At 38.2% G+C, this 24,317-nt stretch overlaps 1 protein-coding gene across 1 annotated transcript in view; it reads right to left on the reverse strand.

Annotated features, from left to right (window-relative positions):
* The window catches only part of LOC127649370 (piezo-type mechanosensitive ion channel component 2), a 129,887-nt gene extending 124,769 nt beyond the window's left edge, over positions 1 to 5,118 (reverse strand). The window contains 1 exon segment of the mRNA XM_052134428.1: positions 5,055 to 5,118. Coding sequence (XP_051990388.1) covers positions 5,055 to 5,118 — 64 coding nt within the window.
* Positions 5,119 to 24,317: the final 19,199 nt, after the last annotated feature.

A 24,317-nucleotide genomic window follows, 5' to 3' on the forward strand; every position in this document is an offset into this window, starting at 1 on the left:
TGTATGCGTGTGCGTTTCTGTGTGTGTTGTATGCGTGTGCGTTTGTGTGTGTGTGTGTGTTGTAGGCGTGCGTGTGTGTTGTATGCGTGTGCGTTTGTGTGTGTTGTATGCGTGCGTGTGTGTGTGTGTGTGTGTGTTGTATGCGTGTGTGTGTGTTTGTGTGTGTGTGTTGTATGCGTGTGTGTGTGTATGTGTGTGTGTGTTGTATGCGTGTGTGTGTGTGTGTATGTGTGTATGTGTGTGTGTGTGTGTTATGCGTGTGTGTGTGTGTGTGTGTGTGTGTGTGTGTGTTGTATGCATGTGTGTGTGTTGTATGCATGTGTGTGTGTGTTGTATGCGTGTGTGTGTGTTGTATGTATGTGTGTGTGTGTGTGTGTGTGTGTGTTGTATGCGCGTGTGTGTGTTTGTGTGTGTGTGTGTTGTATGCGTGCGTGTGTGTGTTTGTGTGTGTGTGTGTTGTATGCGTGTGTGTGTGTTTGTGTGTGTGTGTTGTATGCGTGTGTGTTGTATGCGTGTGTGTGTTGTATGCATGTGTGTGTGTGTTGTATGTGTGTGTGTGTGTGTGTGTGTGTTGTATGCGTGTGTGTGTGTTTTATGCGTGTGTGTGTGTGTGTGTGTGTGTGTGTGTGTGTGTGTTGTATGCATGTGTGTGTGTTGTATGCATGTGTGTGTGTGTTGTATGCGTGTGTGTGTTGTATGTATGTATGTGTGTGTGTGTGTGTGTGTGTGTTGTATGCGTGTGTGTGTTGTATGCGTGTGTGTGTGTGTGTGTGTGTGTGTGTGTTTTATGTGTGTGTGCGTGTTGTATGCATGTGTGTGTGTGTGTCTGTGTGTGTGTTTGTCAGTGTTGGATGTAATACATTACTTAGTAATTAATTACTGTAATTAAAATAATTTTTCATTTAAAAAAGTAAAGTAAGGGAATATATAAATAATCTAAAATGAGCCGCCGCGTTATGCAGAAAAGAGCATATCACCCCCCCCACCCCAGCTCAACAATATTTGGGCCAGTTTCTATGTCAGATCCCGGTCCGATTTCTCGCGTGAGCTACACTAAATTAGATGGCCCTTTCAACCACATGGCCTCTCTCCAAAACCCCAATTTCCAAAGACATGTCAGCAAAAAAACGTTCTTTTCAAAAGCGCAGTCTCTAGAAACACCGCTCAGAAGATGAACAACACAAATTCAAATGGTACAAGTCACTCAAATAACACATTATTTCTGGAAACAGAACTATTAGGACCCATCCACTGTGCCGATGTGCAGACATGAACTGAATTTTCCTCTCATCATTTAGTGTTCCTGTCAACACTCTGTTCTTTTTTTCAGTGCATGACCTTTGCTCAGTACTACTTCAACCGAAAAAATAAAATCATCAAATATTAAAGGTGTGTTTACGATAATGGGCAGCCAATTCTACTCTCTCCGATGCCACATTATTAATTCATGCGGTTAAAACGACTTTCCACCGATTAATGGAGATGCTCCACAGCGCGGCAAATGCGCATGGAGGAAAAACCGAAAGGACTTAGGCTGTCAAGAGATACATTACCATCTTATATAGTGGATCTGATCTACCTATAGGAAGCATCCTACTTACAGAGACAGACAGAAAGAGGGTTGCATTTGCAATTTACATGTGTGAGAATTTCTAGATGTTTATCAAATATAAATCAGGGGAAACTGTGAACTGTGGGAAACCACAGGGCCAATTAAAACCCTTAAACACAGACTGTAAACCTGCATCTAAATTAATTTCATGTTGGTAAAAGCAGCGGTAAGTGCTAACAATGGCTGTGCAATATTGGAAAATGGATTTTTCAAGCAGCAAAGTGCAACAATAATTTTAGCAGTCATCCAGCGAAGAACAGACAAACTTTGAAATGTTCCTTCTATTATAATTTATTCCGATCTCACGAATGACACTACAAACATTGCATTTTTATCTTGTTATATTTACATATATTTAGCAAGTTTCACATTATTTATACTATTAATCTAATTAATATTGTTAAATATGATTGAATGTTTAATAATAAATAAATATGTGTGATATTTAAATTTTGATTACGTTTTATTACAATAATTAATAATAAATAAAAACAATATTATTAAATATTTCTATAGTTTATTTTTCTAAATGTATATCAATATCAATATATATATATATATATATACATGTATAAAGAATAATCATAATGTCAGGTCATGTTTGTCAAGCACATTAAAACCGATAGAGGTGGAATGATTTAAAACCCAGGGTTACGGGACATAAAATAATGGGTTTATCCCAAAAAGTGTGCACACGTGTTGAAATATGGCCTCTGAGTAAATGAAAAGCTATTCAGTAGACAATAAAAATGACGTATGTTTTATGTAAATGTCAGTGGGGTTAAATGTCTTTTTTAAAACACTCTGAGGCGTTTTGGTGTATTACTCTGTCAATAACGTGTGACATCGACTCAAACAATTCACATCAAATACACCCAATAGTGCCATTAAACAGCCATAATGACTACAAAGGGAGTTACATTTACAGGAGGTCCAATCGGACAGATTCATGTTTTGCATTGACATTCACATTAATAAGTCGCATAGAGGTGTCTGACACAATCTGCATTACTCTCTTAAAACCAAAATGAATGAAAGTTATTAACCACATATTTATACATTTAGCCTGTTACAACCGGAAGTAATGTATTATCATAACAATTTACCAAATAATTTCTAATCGATTGATTTTTTAAATAATTTTGGAATTGCAAATAGGTGAAACTGGGGCTATATGTCAAATGGGGAAGTTGTCACAAGCGCGACGTATCCCAGTATCTGTAAGCTGTTGAGTAAAATGTCAAAGCATGCTTGTTTTCTCTAATAGTGGTTATCAATGTACGCTTCAAACACTTATATTTTAAGAATTCTTTCCTCCAAAATAAAATAACAAAATCATCATATTTGTGTGATGGCTGTTGAATAAACAATGAACACAATAAAACCACTAGTTGTTTACTCTATACTGCAATAAAGGTCGCATTTAAGTCTAGTTTTATAATGTCAGCTCTGGTACAGTTTTCACATGTGTTTTAGACTATATGTTGTATTCTTAAACAAATAATTAATGACCATTTCTGTTGGCCAAAACAACTATTTCATCTCCTGTGTTGCCTTTACCCATTTTGCTGTTTCATATTAATATGAAAATAAATACATTTAGCTGAAAAGCTATTAAATAGCTGTACAATTCACTTTACAGGCGCTGTGGAAAATGTCCTAATAGTATTCTTTTCAAATCAGTGTCAATAAGTTCCCCATGTGACAACTTAACCTTTATGCTCTCAGATAAAAAAGGTATATATTTTAAGATATAACGGCCGTCTTTGGGGTGGTACATTTTTGTACCGGAGTAGTGGTGGCGTAGTGGGCTAAATCACATAACTGGTAATCAGAAGGTTGCTGGTTCGAGCCCCACAGTCACCACCATTGTGTCCTTGAGCAAGGCACTTAACTCCAGGTTGCTCCGGGGGGATTGTGCCTGTAATAAGTGCACTGTAAGTGACTTTGGATAAAAGTGTCTGCCAAATGCATAAATGTAAATGTAACCTACACTGGCAGCTGTGTTTGCCAGAATAATTATGTAAAAAATACAATAAAAATGTAAACAACTTTATAGAACAACCTGTCAATTTTACAGTTTAAAACTGTTGTAATTTACATGAACACGATGGCTCTGTAGAAAAATAAATTCTGTTAAATTTACAGTAAAATAACATCATACACTTGATATTAACCTTTTTAAACTGTAAAAATCTGCTTTTACTTTATAATGTATTGTTCATCACCGTAAAAAAGTACAGACGAGCTCATGATGAAATGAAGTTAATAGTGGCTCTTCCAGGAGCAATGATCAATAAACATGTAGAGATTCAGTGTCACTCAAACACTAAACACCATCAGGGTAACACAAATAATGCAGTAAACAGTTACTAAACTACATCAGATATAACACAGAACACCCCAAAGTACACAACTGATATTCCCATAAAATATAATTAAATGTAATGAGTAACGCAGGGAATTCTGTGAACGCCCGGTTATTGTTTTTACCGTAATTTTAAAAATAATTTACCGTAAAAAGTACATGTACTCTTTTGTTAAACAATGTACATTTATTACCATTAAATATAATTAAATGTAATGAGTCATGCAGGGAATTCTGGGAACGCCCGATTATTGTTTTTACCGTAATTTTAACAATAATTTGCCGTAAAAAGTACACGTACTCTCTTGTTAAACAATGTAAATTTATTCCCATAAAATATCATTAAATGTATTGAATCATGCAGGAAATTCTGGGAACGCCCGATTATTGTTTTTACCGTAATGTTAACAATAATTTACCGTAAAAAGTACATGTACACTCTTGTTAAACAATGTACATTTTTACCACTAATTATAAAGGAAAATCATACTTTTTACATCTTAATAAAACTGATTTTTTACAGCATTTTATTGAAAAAACTACTGTATTGTCTTTTAAAATATATTTAAAAATGTTACTGTATATTTTACAGTTAATACTCATTAATCAGTTAACTTCTGTAGCATTTTTACAGTCTTTTAACTGTTAAAAATACAAAAAATTCAACATTTATATACTTTATTATATATTATTGAATGTAGCATACTTTTTTATACTGTCATGGTAGTAGTATATTATAATAACATACACATTTCTAGCTATATATATATAAAATATTAATATAATCAATTTGTTTGATATCTGACTTGACTAACATATTAAGAGTTTAGATATTTTTTGGACTGCAAGTGTACTACAACTGAGTCACCTACATTGGGCGGTGCGTCCTGGTAATTTTGTCCTCAACCCTGTAAACTTGCGCCTTCTTTAGACAATTTGACCAATTATTTGACCCATCTGACTTGTTCTTCTCCATATTGAACAGCTATTGACAAAATAATTGTCACCTGCTCCGCGATGGAGGCCGAAAACCAAATTAGATTGACCAGTTAAGTAAAGGTTAAAGATATTTACCTGCCGCCAGACACACCGGCAGTAACACTCTGAAGATCAGTCCACATACAACCTCCGAAGCCATCGCTCCAACTTAGCTCTCAAATTTAATGGACAAACCGCAGTGTCCCGCACACAGATGTCAAACCCCGGTCTCTCCTCGACCCAGGACAGGACGGCATCATTCGAGCGCCCTTAAAGTTCACCGCACACGCGTACCGTTATCCCGGACACTACTTGCGTCCCTGTGGATGAGGTTTAAAGTTCCACATCACCCTCTGTCCTTAGGCAACAATGCGTAAAAGTGCTTTGTGTCTATCTTAAGCGGGTGAATGTCGATAATCTATCTCATGGTCACCATAAAATCTCTTGTTGTTTGGTTTTCCCCAGCGCGTTCGGGTTGTCGGAGCGCACAACAGCCAAGAGCTCACCGTCTGTACCGGCGCGCACAGGATGCATCCGAGTCACAACGTTTCTCCAGAGGAAATAAAAGCCGAATCAATGTCCTGTCGCACTACAAAGATACCTATTTATAACAGTTGTGATACGCAACTAAGATGGCCCTTATTCGCCAAATCACTTTTACGCGCTATTGTAGCCTTGAATGCGGACTAGTTGACTTCTCACAACTGAAAGCCACAGATTCTGGTCAATGACTAACATTAAAGCCTGTACCCAATGAAAGGCAGCGGGAGGAGGGTCCTGTGGCCCCCGAGGGGACTGCTGGTTAACAAGGAACTCATCATCATTACAACGGGGCTTCTAGAAATGATGCTTTCGCATCCGCCATGCGCTCTTATATAGTTAATATGATTGAGTGCTCTTATTTCATTCTTCAAAAAGAAATACATTTTAAGGCTATTTCAGGCTGGAATGAACAATTTGGAAGTTGTGTGAGAATGAATGAATGTGTGCGGTTCTGGATTATTTGGTGCCTTAGTCTAGATCCGACGTGGACCATCAACTTTCCAACCCCTTTTCTTCTGCTGAACACAAATTACAATTTTTAGAAAAATATCTCAGCCTTGTAGGTCCATACAATGAATGTTGGCTAGAACTTTGAAGCTCCAAAAATCACATAAAGGCAGCATAAACGTAATCCATAAGACTCCAGTGGTTTAATCCATGTCTTCTGAAGCGACATGATAGGTGTGGGTGAGAAACTGACACATATTTAAGTATTTTGTTTTTACTCTATATCTCCACTTTCACATCTTAAAGTCACTGTTTAGTTTCACTTTCAGATCTGAAAGTGTACGTGGAGATTTAGAGTGAATCGATCTATTTCTCATTCTGCAAAAGAAAGAAAGTCATGTTTCTGGAATGAGAGTAAATGATGAGAGAAATTTAATTTTTGGAAATAACTAGACAATGAATATAGAAATGAATTAACTATATATATATATATATATATATATATATATATATATATATATATATATATATATACATATATATATATATAGTTATGGCAAATTATCTTAACATGCACATAATATATACAGAACTTAAATTGCACAATTAAATTATAGAGTCAATAAATAAAGAAAATGAAGATTTCTGCTGGTGCTATTAAACATAATTCCTCATTTCAAATTTAACCCTCCCCTCCTTGCCCAGCAATCACATGGTTGATACTTATTTTCTCAAGACACTAAGTCAATCTTGTGTAATGTTGTACCTGTACTATTGATTATGGTTATCTTATGTTTGTTCAGAATGTAAGAATACATTATGAACATCCATAATCCTAATCATTTAGAGCCTTTTAGGCTGAGTAGCCTGTCAGGTTGCGATTTAGCGCCATTTATTCACCTTTCACCCATCGCGAGCCAGGGGCGGGGTGGCACAATTCGGGGCACCTTTCTCCCATCACGATCTTGCAAGCTCTTTGCAGGGGCGATCGATCAGGTACCCTGTTGTGCCGCCCCAGAGAGCATTGCCGAAAACATAAAAAAATAAATAAATAAGGCTGGGCATAGAAGTGCATCAATTCTTTGACTACAAACTTTTCAGACATGTTTAGTAAGTTGTGTTCTCTGTTTTGTGTGCAGTTGTGTTGTGTTGTGTTCTGTTGTCACTATTGCTGTGGAGGACCTGTTTTTAGATAAACAAAATGTGTTTTCGCTTGAATGCCCCAATGTCACGAGGGGGCTGCGTGAACCGTTGCTCGCGTGCTCTATCATGAACACACACACACAGGAGATCAACGGTCAGTGAACATTTACACTAAATAAGACATTCGATTTCATTTTGTTTCTTACCAAATCTTATCGTACACTTTCATATCAATCATGAGTCTCATGAATAATTGATTAGACTTCTGAATTATACTTTTGTGTTCTTTTGAAGCTTGAAGAGGTGGTCACCATAAACTGCCATTGCATGACATCATTGAGCACAACATTTACTCACAGTTTTAGGCCCACAGCAGTGTGTAACAATACAAATTGTCTTTATTATTTTTAACAAGCCTATTCAAATTATTATCAGTTGAATTTAAACATTATAAATATCATAACTTGTACTGAGCATGTTACACCACTCTTTGTCTCTCTCCACTGGCTGCCGGTTGATAGATGTATCAAATTCAAGGCTCTGATGCTGCATACAGAACAGTCCCTGGGTCTGCTCCAGCATACCTAAAATAATTTCTGCAGAGCTCACGCACCCACTAGAAGCCTGCGGTCGGTTAAGAAACGTCGCCTTGTTGTACCAACACAAATAGGAACCAAAACACTATCCCGGACTTTCGGTTTCATCATACCACATTGGTGGAATGACCTTCCCAACTGCCATAGGCGGAAATCGGGGGGGTCAGGACCCCCCCTATCTGAGGGTTGTCCCCCCCTAAAATATCATTAAAATATGTGTATTGTAAATAATATAATGATATATTCTTAAAATAATTGTTTAAGAAATAAAATAATACAAATGCAAAAGGGGCAACAACAAAAAAAAACTTGGTGTCCCCTTCAAAAATTTCTCTTGAGAATTGTTATGTTTATTGTCCCCCCCAACATTTTGATGAAATTTTCGCCCCTGCCAACTGCATTTGGGAAGCTGACTCACTCTCTGTCTTCAAAGAATGGCTAAAAACACATCTTTTCCATCAGGGATGTGCACAGACATTTTGGGGGGCAAAATGTAATTTTTTTAAACTCATTGTTAAATATATTAACACAACTCCGACTTCCTTACCAATTTATTCTAATTCCCTCACACTCACGCAATTGTTTCATACTCAACAGATTTCTAGAAAATAATCAGTTCACACAGGGACATAGTTTCACTAATAATTTGTATATTTTGCACAAGGCAATACATATTTATTAATACTTTTGTTGTAATTGGAATACATAGCACTTCAATGTATGCCAATTAGCATATTTTAATTAGTTATCGGCTAATTTGCATATCAATGTGGCGATTGTGATGACGTTATTAGGCACAAATTTTACTGTATTCACCTGTAGTGTCTCCATTAAATACAGTACATTAGCCTGCATGGCCATGATATACTGCCTTAGCTAAACTGTAGATAACTTACAGTTTTTCTCAATTGCTAAAACACTAAACCCTATTGTCTGAACCAAATGCTCAGTTGCCTGAACCCACTGATTGAATCAATCACTCTTTTGGCAAAACCATAAGCACTTTTCACCTGTTTAGACACAAATTGCCAACACATTTTCATTGTGATGCACCCGTGCTGCATAATGGTGAGCACAGGTGACAAAAGTCTAACACAATTAAAGCACATGTGTCACCACTTGAACACAACAACTCAAAATTGATCACACTTTTGGCTAATGATGTGAGGGAACATATACAGTAAGCCAGTTCAGAGAGCACTGGTTTGTGAGGCCCTACAATGGATAGAAATCTGAGAGGAAGAGTTCGTGTGAGAGGAGGTCGAGGTGGTCGAGGTGGTCAGCGAAGACAAAGAACAGTAATATCTGATGAAATCAGAGCTACTGTGATTGACCATGTTCTTGTCCATGGTATGAGCATGAGGGAGGCTGGACAAAGGGTACAACCAAACATCAGTAGATTCACTGTGTCCACCATAATCCGAAGATTTAGAGAAGAGAACAGGTAATTACCTTTTTTTGACATTATAGTACAGTATGTAAATGTTGACAGCAATTACTGTATGACATACTATATACTGTACCACAGTATACTGTAAGTAAATATATGTTTCAGTACATCACTGTACCAATGTACTGTAGTATTGTAATGGAGGGTTGGTCTAACTGTTTGTAGGCCTAGTATTCCATGTATATATTTATGTATAACTCCATGTTCTCTTTTTGTAGAATTGAAAGACTGCCACATGGGGGTGGGAGGACAGGTATGTTCTCCCCACACCAAGAGACCCTAATTGTTGATATGGTCCGTGAGAACAATGCCATTAAACTGAGTGAAATTCAGCAGAAGATCATTGAGGACCATGTAAATTTTGAGGGTATCAACAGTGTCAGCCTCTCTACTGTTGATGGTGTCCTCAAGCGCAACAGACTGCGCATGAAACAGCTATACAGAGTGCCCTTTGATCGCAACTCAGACAGAGTCAAAGAGATTCCAGTATGTACAGGTTGGCATATATCCAGACACATTCAATGTTGATTACTCTAAGTAGTGATTTACTGTAGTGGCCTAAATCACTTTTTCCGTATCACTTACAAAACTATATCTATTTCTACTGAGGGTTTTTCAACTGGATGCAATGGAAAGAACCCATGAATACATCTACATGGATGAAGCTGGGTTTAATCTCACCAAAAGGAGAAGGAGAGGCCGTAATGTGATTGGCCATCGGGCCATTGTTGGTGTTCCTGGGCAGCGTGGTGGCAATGTCACATTGTGTGCTGCCATCAGCAATCATGGGGCTGTCCACCATCATGCCAACCTGGGGCCCTACAACACTCACCAGCTCCTCATTTCCCTCAATCACATGCGAGATGCTCTGTTAGGGCAGCAGGATGAGCATCCCATCTATGTTGTTGTTTGGGACAATGTGAGTTTTCACAGAGCCCTCCAGGTTAGAGAGTGGTTCAATATGAACCAAGGTTTTATCAATCTTTGCCTTCCACCGTACTCCCCTTTCCTAAACCCCATTGAGGAATTCTTCTCCTCATGGCGGTGGAAGGTGTGTGAACGCCAACCTTACACCAGGGTAAATCTCCTGCAAGCCATGGGACTTGCCTGTGGTGACATAGGTGTGGAGGCATGCCAAGCCTGGATACAGCATGCCAGGGTTTTTTTCCCCCGTTGCCTGGCCAGACAAAATGTGGCCTGTGATGTGGATGAAGTCCTGTGGCCTGACCCAGTACGGAGACATGATGCTGTGGCTGAGTAATGCACTTATTTGTATATTTTTGTACTTTATTTTTACATGGGCTTACTGTACACAAGTGGCAAACGCATAAGATTTCTGTTTGTTTTTACAAGTGTAAATGCACAAGATTTCTGTTTTGTCTTTTTGTACAAGTGCTAAATGCACAGGTTTTTTTTGTTTTGCAACATGCATTTAGCCTACAGTGAACAATAAACATTTATTTCTCCAGCTTCATGTCCTGAGCATTGTGTTTTCTATTTTTCTACGTAGTGTTTAGTGACTGTTCAGTAGTGTTTTTAATTTTGATTGACTCGGGGCACGATTTGACAACATAGTTCAGTTTTGAGCACAGATTGAACTGTTTTGAGGTGAAAGTTTGGTTTTGCAAGAAGAGTCTGAGGTTTTGTGAATGTAGCTTGAAAATTGGGTTTTGTGTTCATAGTTTAGAGAAAAGGAGAGCAGCTTTCAAGAAATGTGTCTTAGCAATCGAGAAAAACTGTATTACATTAGCTAGTAGCTCATGAGTCATGCATGTTAGCAAGACACAAGTTCTTATATTTGGCTTTTGGCTAATTAGCTGTAAAGTCGAGGCACTGGTAGCTTAGTCTTTTGTTCATCACCATTCACCTCCACACAAGTCAAGAAAAGTACAACTGGGATAGGAGCTGGGAGGGCCTACTGTCTGTCTGCCTGCCTGTCTGTGTGACTGATGTGCCGATGTGTGCTGCACTGCTGAGCGGAGACACGGAGGGAGAGAGAGAGGGAAAGAGGGAGAGAGAGAGAGAGAGAGAGAGAGAGAGGGAGAGAGAGAGAGAGAGGGGAGGGAGAGAGAGAGAGAGGCAGAGAGGTAGAGAGAGAGGCAGAGAGGTAGAGAGAGAGAGAGAGAGAGAGAGGGAGAGGTTAGCCTGTGTTTAGGGATTAGGGATGTGGTTAGGGATTTTTGCACACACATCAATTCTACCAAAAATTTTACTAATTTATTGAATCACAAAAAAAGTAAATAAACCAAAAATATTCTAAATTCAAATTACATTTAAAATGAAATGAAAATATAATCAAAATAATGAAGTGGTAAAAAAAAATAAAAATCCAAACATTTTATCCTCTCCAACTTCTTCCACTGGCCCTTTTAAAAATCACTCGACGACAACAGGTGGAAAAATGCCAATATAAATTAGATCATAAATACAATTGTAAATATAGCCTAAAAATACAAATAATAATTGAAAAAATAAGACATGACCTCTAGAAAGTTTAACACAAATCTCATAACGTCTAGCTTCATAAAATGGCTACGGTGATTGTCAGGGACATATTTTGATGTTCCAAATGTAGACATTGAGTTTAGACTTTGAGCTGAGATTAGACATGCTTCCCAAACGTCTTAGCACAATGACCTGTTTCTCAGGAAAACAGCAAATTGCGGTTCACGCCTCTTCATTTACATATAATAACCCACAGTTTGCGCCCATACGACCACAGATAGCGCAAACACTTACACACATGGCCACTTACGCTTTGCGCTGGCAGGAAATTGCGCTTAATATTAGCGCTCTCACAAAATTGGATAAGACCTAGCGCACGGTCGTTGCGCATAGCACGAAAATAGAGCCCCTAATATTCAAGTCTTGTTGCCTGGAGTTTTTGTCTATTAAAATGTCTTGGAAAGATATTTTTCAATGGTTCATAAGCGGAACGTATGGAAGCCCAAGAATGCCATTTACAAAAATTATCAATCTATTAATTTGAAAATACAAATGTGAATTAATAAACCAGTAATTTGTGTTTTAAAAAGCATTTGGCAATTGCTTTCCTTCATCCATTTGCCAGTTGTGCTTGCTTGTTTTATTGTTATTGGTGGGGTTACCTTCATCCCCCCCAGAATCTATGCCCCTGAATATGTATTTAGGAATTTAAACCGGTTCTGTTAAATGGACCATAAAGTGGGATACTGCTCACATCACACAGACAGTAAATCTTTTTTAAACTTTTTTGTTTTAGTGTAGTCTATATATCAATATGTTAACCTTATTCAGACCCGCCCCTTTTCCGCGCTCTGCTCTTCCGAATTTTGTCATCTAACTTCCTGTTTGTATTGATAATGTGTAATTCTACTTAATGTTTTTGGTTTTTAATTTGTGTTAAAATGTGTAGTTGATATGAAATGTCCAACAGTGACAACTCATATTATTACACATGCAAGTTCAACAAGAAAATTACAATGAAACTTTTGTTACAATTGTTGAACATGTGTGTGTGTGAGTGTGTGTGGGTGAGTGTGTGAGTGTGTGTGTGTGTGTGTGTGTGAGTGTGTGTGTGTGTGTGTATGTGTGTGGGTGAGTGTGTGTGTGTGTGTGTGTGAGTGTGTGTGGGTGTGTATGAGTGAGCGTGTATTTATCACTTTGTGGGGACCAAATGTCCCCATAAGGATAGTAAAACCTGAAATTTTTGACCTTGTGGGGACATTTTGTCGGGTCCCCATGAGGAAAGCAGCTTATAAATCATACTAAATTATGTTTTTTGAAAATGTGAAAATGCAGAAAGTTTTCTGTGAGGGTTAGGTTTAGGGGTAGGGTTAGGTTTAGGGGATAGAATATAAAGTTTGTACAGTATAAAAGCCATTATGTCTATGGAAAGTCCCTATAAAACATGGAAACACAACATGTGTGTGTGTGTGTGAGTGTGTGTGTGTGTGTGTGTGTGTGTGTGTGTGTGTGTGTGTGTGTGTGAGCGTGTATTTATCACTTTGTGGGGACCAAATGTCCCCATAAGGATAGTAAAACCGAAATTTTTGACCTTGTGGGGACATTTTGTCGGTCCCCATGAGGAAAACAGCTTATAAATCATACTAAATTATGTTTTTTGAAAATGTAAAAATGCAGAAAGTTTTCTGTGAGGGTTAGGTTTAGGGGTAGGGTTAGGTTTAGGGGATAGAATATAAAGTTTGTACAGTATAAAAACCATTATGTCTATGGAAAGTCCCCATAAAACATGGAAACACTACATGTGTGTGTGTGTGTGTGTGTGAGTGTGTGTGTGTACGCTTGATAATGCTAGTGTGGACGGAGAGCGTTTTGAAACGAAAACACCGTTTTCAAATGTTTCCGGATTAATGTAGACGTAGCCTGAGGGGGTTTGAAGTTTGGAGCAGCAAAAATAGTAAATTGTCATGTGAACATTTAGCTTTATGGTAAACGAAGATACTATTTCTAGTCATGCATCGGTTAGCCGGGATGATTATATTACTTATTGTATTCTACACAGAACATTTTAACATTGTTTTTCTGTAAAAATATCTAAAACAAGATACATTTACTTGAGTAGCAAAACTGCATAAGATATGTAGACTTTTTTCATTTAAGTAAGTGCATTTTCTTACTTAAGAAAATCTAGAAGTAATCTAGAAGTAATTAGATTACATTACTGACCTTGAGGAATATAATAGAATATGTTACAAATTACAGTTTACAGCATGTGTTCTGTAATCTGTAGCGGAATACTTTTTAAACGTAACCTTCCCAACCCTTTACATACTTTGCATCTCTTTACAAACAGATATAATGGTGTTTATTATTTGAGAACTGAGAGAAGGTCTCATTACGCATAAATTATCTTTACATTTACATTTATGCATTTATGCTTTTATCCAAAGTGACTTACAGTGCACTTATTACAGGGACAATCCCCCCGGAGCAACCTGGAGTTAAGTGCCTTACTCAAGGACACAATGGTGGTGGCTGTGGGGATCGAACCAGCAACCTTCTGATTACCAGCTATGTGCTTTAGCCCACTACACCACCACCATCAACTGTGATGACATCAATATTTAACATAATGCACTTAAAGTGAATCAGACTTCCTGGATGTTAAATTCCTTGACTCTAATAACTACCCAAGAATAGAATAATGTCTATAATCCATGTACTCTGTGCTCTACTTAATAGCCTTTATATATACACACCGATGCAATACCGAGCATAAATATTTAAGTCATGTTATTAAGAAGTACTTTCATGTTGAACCACAAAACATGATAGAACAAACACAATGGACTAGTTTCTTAAATCCAGGTAATGGCAAGACCAAGTTTAGAATGATTTCTTTGGAAAACCGTCGTTGACGTTGTTATGTTATTCCAGGCCAGATTTACTATGTGTTCAGTTAACTGATCCTTGATAATGTTTGATCATTTAGAAAACTCAAAGCACATATTTCCTCAATACATCGCACAATTTGAGGAGCCATGTGTGTCTGTAGCACAAACAGTGCAGGAATAGTAACAGTAATAATAAGTGTATTTATCACTATACTTGTATGACATTCATACCTTGAAGCCTAAAGTTAACGTTATTTCTATTTTACATTTATGCATTTGGCAGACGCTTTTATCCAAAGGGACTTACAGTGCACTTATTACAGGGACAATCCCCCCGGAGCAACCTGGAGTTAAGTGCCTTACTCAAGGACACAATGGTGATGGCTGTGGGGATCGAACCAGCAACCTTCTGATTACCAGTTCAGCGCTTTAGCCCACTACGCCACGACCACTCCCCATTAACCTAATTCTTAAGACAGCTTTGATTGAGCCACATTTGTTAATGTTTTATAAACAGTTCATAATGGTCACTGTAAAACATAAGATTTGCGTGTGGAGCTTTGCCAGTCACAAATACTTAATTATATTACATATTCCTGTGACTATCGAAAATTTGTTTACGGTCGATACCAAACAAAAGCGAGCAATATCCCTTGGCGTCGTCAATCAAGATGATGCATTTTTGATGGACGCAGGCCATCGTTAAACGACAATCAAAACAAAGTTTGTTGAGCTGTACAATCAATCAAGTTTATGTTTATGCATAATTGAAATCTAGGAGGATAATCAACATAATCTCCACCCATGTTATGGGCTAGGCGTGGATCAGAAAAGAATTATGTTTAAGTTTAACTCATCCTCTCTCATGAATTATGGATAGATGGTGAATGTTTCCTGACATCTGTTTGTCATAGAGGCTCTGCCTTTCAAGAACAATCGTAAAAACTATAGATATCGATCAACGGCTTGCTTTTTGCACGGTATTGATTAGCTGTGAGCCACTTAGGCGTGATTGCTGTTTCGATGCTTTGCTGAAAAGACTTTGAAAACGAGGGGTTTGTGTAAAATTGGTGTTGATACAGTGAATTGAGTTCTCATTAGAACTCTCTAGAGATGTGCTCAATTACATCCCTCGATGTTCCTTTAAAATCCCCGTAACACTTTTGGGGCGATTGCTAATGCAAGCATCAATATTACTATTTTTAATTCGAAGGGTTCGGGATTTTTCTAACCCATTCTACTATTCATTTCAGCATCTAACATTTCTATGGACATGAATGATCCCTTAAATCAAGTGGCTTGTTGAGGTGAGGTGCGCTATTACCTTTCTAAGCTATCAGACAATTTAAATTTTCACTTTACTTAAAATGTAAATTAATATGTTCATATGTATGTCTGTTTGCATTTCTGTGACAGTTGAAAGCTGTGTGACGATGAACAAGGAGAAAAAAAGAGTTATAGAGAGAAACTTAAAAGTAATAATAATAAGTAATGTGATTACTTTTCAGTGAAGTAATCAGTAAAGTAATCTGACTGTAATTTTAGCTAACTAGATCATTTTTTTAGTAGCTTACCCCAGCACTTATTTGATGCATATAAAACAGAAATATAATGTCTCTCTCTGGCGTAGGCCCCGTCTGGTGGTCCGAAGAAGTCGTACTCGGATCCGTCATATCCTGGTGGAGATAGGAGGCAGGGGCAAGAAGCCTATCCCCGTGCAGGACGGGACTCAACAGGTGGTGGTGGGGTGGAGGAGGTTGCCTGTTAGCACATTGAAATAGGAATGTGAGCAGATTTATAAAGCAATGTGATTGGCTAGGAGTTACCTAGCTAACGGTGCGATGATGTACAGCTGCTAGTCTTCCCGCTAGAACTACGCTGTGCTTACATTTCTTGACACACAGCTGCCAGTATTTTACTGTAAATGTAACGTTTTTGGTTGTTTTTTTACCGTGTAGTGACCAGAATATCCTAGAGAATAGGGGGAGGGTCATTTTGACTTGGGCCAGTTAGTAACAACCTAGCAACCACCAGAGCACCCTAGAAACGGCATAGCAATGCTATGGCATCTATGTACAGTATAAGCACACGGTCCCATTGAACATACTTAAAAATTAAATTGATAAATAAACCTCAGAAAATCTATTTATTCCTATTTTCTGACACATTAGAGCCATAATGACAATTTCATGTTTTTCTTAAAAAATATAGTTGCTTTTGTTTGTAATTTTATGTTATTGTGTTCATGCCTCAGAAAAAAAGGGTTAATGTTTGGCTTTGCTTCTTAAAATATTTAAACCCATTACAAATATTTGTAATAAATTAGTTTAGATTTAGAGCCTTTTATATGCTTACAAAAAAGTTCCATGTTATTACCATGTTTCTTAGAAATTATACCATGGTACTACTATGTTGTTTGGACATGAGGACATGTACTGTAGATAAATAGATAAATATGTAAGTCCATTTATATGTTAAATTGTTCCTCCCTGCCCAGTAGGTGGTGATATGCACAAATAATTTGAATTGACAAAAACAAAAGAAGAAAGTGAAAGTGGAGATTTATAGTAAAAACACAAAAAAGACTTCAACATTGATCTGTTTCTCACCAACACCTATCATATCTCTTCTGAAGACACGGATTAACCACTGGAGTTTTATGTATTACTTTTATGCTGCCTTTATGTGCTTTTTGAGCTTAAAAATCCTGGCCATGATTCACTTCTTTTGTGGGGACCTACAGAGCTGAGATATTTTTCTCTAAAAATCCTCATTTGTGTCTAACAGATGGAAAATCATCTACATCTGGGATGGCACGAGGGTAAATAAATGTTAAGAGAATTTTCATTTTTGGGTGAACTATCCCTTTAATGGTTTCCTTTGTACTGGAATGACCACAGGCTTTGTCTCCATGATAAACCAGATAATGCCGTCTAACTGATGCCCTGTTACTTCAAGTGCACTTATGCAATCTGCAGTTTAGCATTGGATGTGGTGTTCCAGGTATTACTTCCTTCAAAGTAACTTCACTAGCAACATCCTCATCCTTATAGAGCCCAAAAACATTGATGATAACCTTTTAACCACGAGTGACCATCTACCCTTAAAGCTTTGCATTATTAAAGGCTCTTTAGCCATCTATACAATTAGAATTTGCATTTAAGAGCCAGCTAAAGCTTTTAAGCATTGAGTTTCAACGTTTGTCCGTCACATCCTTGACAGGCGCACTTGTCAAATGTTCTTTTCTGTTAGCTACAATTAAAGCAACAATTACAGTTTCTGAAGACATTGTGTCAGTTGCTTGTGCAAAAGTCAATGCCAGTATGGCAGTCTCAGCCTTTGTTAGGGTGTTTTGGGTGGTTAGGTGGTTGCAAAAGTGTCCACTCTTAAGTCTGTATGATATTCTGGTCTCTAGATATGACTTGGATCCATTTGTCAATGTAAATCTAAGGGAATTTGTCCACATACTTTTGTCCATGTGTTGTATGAGCGATAGCTACAGTGAATCAGAGAACAGGCGGATGTTTGGTTTTTGTCTGGCTGGGATCCTTTACAAATTTTAGTCATGTTAAAGTTGGTGTAGGTGTCTCTAACCCAGAAAATTTTGGCAAATCCAGTGTTTATTTTATCCTCTAGTTTTATCAGCCTGGCACGTCATAAACACATCTTTGTTTCTAGGTGAACTGATAAAAAAACGTATCAGAATGGTGCGATAAAACAGCCAATCAGATTTTAACCAGACAGCGCTGGCCATTTCAGTGTGTATCAGAGCACAACTTTGCCTGTCTACATTTTCAGCATTCTTAGTTCTGTAAGTGCCGCCGGATGGTCCAGAAGGGGGCGCTATATCGCGAAGTAAGTTTGCGCTTAAAACGTTAACGTCCCCGGATACATAAGTCAGGCGTATCAAGTATCATTTGAAAGATTACAATCTAAACGTTTCATAAAACACCATCACTTTTGCGTTTATGTCACATTAAATATAAATAAGGACTGAAAACATCTGCATCGCATATAAGCGCCGCCTAGAGGTAATGCGGTAGAAAAATGTATATGAATATAAAAGCACTTAAATTGACATGTCATATATCAAATGAAATCTCTCATCCTCAGGAATGCGACTGTATAGATTATTGTGTTGCCCTAATACCACAGAAATATGATTTGTGTAAGACATCAATTACAAACGGCACTTTTATGCGCCGATCACTGCTGCTGTTAGCATAAGTAGCCATAAACTTTATATCTGCTCTTACCTTAGGAAGTTTTCTACAAAATGAGTCAATTTTTTAATTGGGCAGTAATACAATGTTATATCCAGGGAAAAAAAAAATGCTGTCCAGCTGGAAGAGCATGTTAAACAAATCATCGGAAATATGTATTGATGATACAATTGTATACATCATCGCAAAGGAGAGTAGCTCAGCTTTCTAATGACACCAAGATTGAGCTTCTAGTCCAGAAGATAATCGATGAATCAATGGGGGTGCATGAACTGAAAATGACAAGTTGAAGTCAGAAGTTTACATACACCTTAGCCAAATACATTTAAACTCAGTTTTGCACAATTCCTGGCATTTAATCGTAGAAATCATTCCCTGTCTTAGGTCAGTTTGGATCTCTACTTTATTTTAAGAAAGTGAAATGTCCGAATAATAGTAGAGAGAATGATTTATTTCAGCTTTTATATCTTTCATCACATTCCCAGTGGGTCAGAAGTTTACCTACACTTTGTTAGTATTTGGTAGCATTGAATTTATATTGTTTAAATTGGGTCAAACCTTTTGGGTTTCCTTCCACAAGCTTCTCACAATAAGTTGCTGGAATTTTGTCCCATTCCTCCAGACAGAACTGGTGTAACTGAGTCGGGTTTGTAGGCCTCCTTGCTCACACACGCTTTTTCAATTCTGCCCACAAATTATCAATCAGATTGAGGTCAGGACTTTGTGATGGTCCAATATCTTGACTTTGTTGTCCTTAAGCCATTTTGCCACAACTTTGGAGGTGTGCTTGGGGTCATTGGTCATTTGGAAGACCCATTTGTGATCGAGCTTTAACTTTCTGGCTGATGTCTTGAGATGTTGCTTCAATATATCCACATATTTTTCCTTCCACATGATGTCATCTATTTTGTGAAGTGCACCAGTCCCTCCTGCAGCAAAGCCCCCCCACACATGATGCTGCACCCCCATGCTTCACGGTTGGGATGGTGTTCTTCGGCTTGCAACCCGCACCCTATTTCCTCCAAACATAACGATGGTCATTATGGCCAAACGGTTCAATATTTGTTTCATAAGACCAGAGGACATTTCTCCAAAAGTAAGATCTTTGTCCCCATGTGCACTTGCAAACTGTAATCTGGCTTTTTTATGGCGGTTTTGGAGCAGTGGCTTTCAGGTTATGTCGATATAGGACTTGTTTTGCTGTGGATCTAGATACTCGTCTACCTGTTTCCTCCAGCATCTTCACAAGGTCCTTTGCTGTTGTTCTGGGATTGATTTGCACTTTTCGCACCAAACTACGTTCATCTCTAGGAGACAGAATGCGCCTCCTTCCTAAGTGGTATGATGGCTGCGTGGTCCCATGGTGTTTATACTTGCATACTATTATTTATACAGATGAATGTGACACCTTCAGGCATTTGGAAATTACTCCCAAGGATGAACCTGACCTGAGGAGGTCTACAATTATTTTGAAGGTAGGCCTTAAAATACATCCACAGGTACACCTCCAGTTTAGAAAATTTCTGGAATTTTCCAAGCTGCTTAAAGGCACAGTTAACTTAGTGTATGTAAACTTCTGACTTCTGACCCACTGGAATTGTTATAGTCAATTAAAAGTGAAACAATCGGTCTATAAACAATTTATGGAAAAATTATTTGTGTCATGCACAAAGTAGATGCCCTAAACGACTTGCCAAACTATAGTTTGCTAGTATGAAATCTGTGGAGTGGTTAAAATAATATTGGTGACTTCAACTGTAGACTGAATGTCTTTGGATGAGCACATCTGTGAGGGCTGAGATGTATTATAACACCACCTACATTTTAGATTGACATGTTGTGATGGAAGGTGATAGAGAAAATATCTTTCCAAGTTCTCTCTGCCATCTAGTGGAATAAAATCAAACTTTTTGCAAGCAGATAGAGTGAACAGAACATTACCAAAGCATTTTACATGCTTTCAAATTTAGAAAAACACTCTCTGTTCATCATAAGATTGTAAAATATTTACGAGTATTTTGAGTCATATTAATTTTATTTGGGGGTTTTCTGAAAAATTAGACCAATTCTTTGCAGTTATTCCACAGTATGTGTGAATGGTGAGCTTTTACATTTGAGTTTGAACAATTGCACTTGGCAGCCCAAAAATACACAAGAGTTAAAGAGGTTAAACTCATCTTTTTTTAGGCAAACTGATAAAACAACAGCTTGGAAACACTTTCTATGAAGCCCATAATTATAATGCATTGTAAAGGCATTATACATGCATTATACTGTATTCATAATGTCTCATAAAACACCTTATAATAAGATATAACTTATAACTTATATATAACTACAGTTATAATACATTATAAGTCCCCTATTTATAGTTATGATGCATTATAACACAAGCAACATCCAGTTTTAATGCAGCAGAAGTTAATAAGAGCGAGAGAGAGAGAGAGAGAGAGAGAGAGAGAGAGAGAGAGAGAGAGAGAGAGAGAGAGAGTGAGAGAGAGTTCCGATGGCAGTTGGCAGCAAAAAATATCAGCTCCTGCTGTAACTTTCATTTTTGCCAGAAAATGTATGTTTTATGACTCAAACGATACTTAAATTATTGGAAACTAAACTAATATCAAAAGAGGCAGAAGATTTTTAAGGTAAGACCTCTAAGAAATTTAAAGATCACATCAAATATTACATATAACCTAAATATCAAGCTAACTGCTAGCCAAGCTAACATTCCATGGCAGTTAAAACAGCTGATCACAGCTCGGGCCTGTCTAAGGCAGTTACATCTTTCAAAACTGAAGAGGAGCTGGAGATCATATATCCAGCAGAGGTTTTAACAAACAAAGATAGGAAGAAGATGAAAGAGATGATCCTTAGAGAGAATCCAGAGATGCTGTTGTCTGATTACAGTGGATCAGAACCAAACAGAGTCCGGTGTAACCTGCTCTTCTTCACTGATCACCCATTAGCCTGGCACAGCACCCTCATAACTGCCATGCACTGCAGCAGAAAAGGTGGCATCAGTAAAGGTAGACAAATCACTCTAGAAGGAGAAAAGGAGATAAAGCTGACTGTAAACCTGTATCACAATGGTACAGTCATGGTCCAGGGTCAGAACCCAGCCTTGATGAATTCCAGAAGAATTTCATGGACTTTAAAATAAAGGTTCAGATGTTTAAGAAAGATCCTGAGGTGAAGAGCCGTGAAGAGTCCTACAACAAAACAGCCACAAACACTGACCTCAGCTCGAGCACCCCTGTAGCATACAGAAACACTGTCTCTCCAGCATCTCCAAAGATCAAGGCCTTGAGAGACAACATCGCTGAGCTGGAGCAGGACTACTTGCTGTTTAAAGAGGAAACTACCAACAGCCTCTGCCAGCTCAAAAACCAGACCAGCCACCTCAGCACACAACAACTTCAGCAGCTCTTCTCTGCTGTCAGACAGTTGGAGGAGACCAATCAGGAGCTGCGAGAGGAGCTGATGAGGGTGAGAGAGGAGCTGATCAAGAGAGATCAACACAGCAATATGCTGGAGAAACAACTGGAGGAGATGAGACAACAGCTACACATAAACCCTGAACATATCACAACCACAGAGTCACTCAACACCTCTCCTCCTGAACACATCACAAACACAACACAACATCAGCAGTGTGTCAACACACAAACACACACCATCCCATCCCCTGCATCCACGCAAGTTTCTCAGGTCTCTCAAGCTTCTCAGAACTCCAAGAGAAAAGACATCAGCACCAGACAGAGATCTCCTCAGACCACAACATCTATCAGCAGCAACAGAGAAGAGAAGAGACAACACATCATCATCCTCTGTGACTCCAACGGCAACCACCTCGACCAGAGACGACTGTTTCCAGGGAGAACTGTGAGGAAACTCTGGTGTCCCACCTCTCACTCTGCTTTGAAACTGCTGAGAGAAGGAGAATTGGGCGCCCCCTCACACATTATACTGCACACTGGGACAAACGACCTCAGCACCAGGAGAGTGGACGTCGCCAAAGCTCTCATCAACGTGGTGAAATCAGCTAGAGGGATCTACCCTAGTGCCAGAGTCATCATCTCTACACTTCTGCCTCGCAGAGATGTCCCACAAAACATCATCAATGCCATTAATGCAGAGATAACTGATGTGTGTGCACTCATGCCAAATGTTCATATAGCAAACCATCAGCGCATCACTCATGCGCACCTATATGACCATCTCCACATTCATCGAGATGGCATGAGACTGTTTGCAAAATCCATCAAGGACGCGGCTCTGAGGAGCCCCCAGATAACACGTCCTGTCAGAGAGGAGAGGGTCACACGGCATCCCGGCAGACAGTCGGACAGCTACGCCGCTGTTGTGGCTGGTAGAGGTAGTTCAGACACCAGTGACCTCAGCCAGATCAAAAACATGCTGAAAATGATATGTGATAATCTATTAACTTAATTACCTACAATGTGAATTTAGTCAAGCATATTCTTTAATCCTTTATTATTACTGTTATTATTATTATTTTGTGATGCATTTTAATTGATTTTAATTGATTTACAAAACACTATTGGGTTGTAAAATCATATATTATTCTTTCTGGTAAATAGAAAATTTCTCAATGTCGTCATTTAAAATAACATGCTACAACATTCAGGGATGATCTCTTCATCTTTTGGAGAGAAAAGCACTAACCCTGATTTATTAAATATTGTATATAGTTCAGATATAATTATATTACTTGAGACATGGAGTCGTTTAGAGTCTCAAACTTACACCCCTTTAAACTACAGAGAGTTATTTATACCTTCAATGAAAACCCCTCATGTTAAGAATGGAAGAGATTCAGGAGGAATTATAGTTTGGTTTAAAGAGCATCTTTCCCACTATATTCAACCTGTAAAAAAAGGGAAAACACATATCTGGATGAAAATTAATAAGGAAGTCATTTGTTCAGATGAGGATATGTATCTATGTGCAGTGTATATCCCCCCATACGAGTCCCCCTATTATAATGAGGACACCTTACCCACACTACAGTCAGAGATCGTTCAGTTTCAGTCTCTGGGCTCTGTGCTGGTAATGGGGGATCTGAATGCAAGAACCGGAAAGGAACCAGACTACATTAGTTCAGCTGGCGATAAATATATTAATAGTGCACATATACAGCAGAATCAACTCTGTACTAAAGCCCGTCAGAACTATGACAGCACGATAAACAGACATGGGAAACACGTCCTGCAGCTCTGTAAAAGTCTGGGGTTATATATAGTTAATGGCAGGACAAGGGGAGACTCTCTGGGTCGATTTACTTACTGCTCACCTCGAGGTAGCAGCACAGTGGACTATGCTATTACAGATCTAGACCACAATAAGATCAACTACTTCATGGTGATGTCACAGCTTCCCTTCTCAGATCACAACCATATAGTCATGAGTATAAACAAGTCAGCAAATCTGCCATCTTCTGATCAGAACATTCAATTGTATTCCCTCCCCACCAAATTTATATGGAAAAATGACAGTCCTGCACAGTATGAAGCTGAGCTCCACAGCATTCATGTCCAGAATATGATGGACACATTTATCTACACCAAATTTAGACAAGACAAGACAAGGATCAATTCGGCAAC

This window comes from Xyrauchen texanus, chromosome 9 (genome assembly GCF_025860055.1).
Source record: "Xyrauchen texanus isolate HMW12.3.18 chromosome 9, RBS_HiC_50CHRs, whole genome shotgun sequence".
Classification (NCBI taxonomy): domain Eukaryota; kingdom Metazoa; phylum Chordata; class Actinopteri; order Cypriniformes; family Catostomidae; genus Xyrauchen; species Xyrauchen texanus.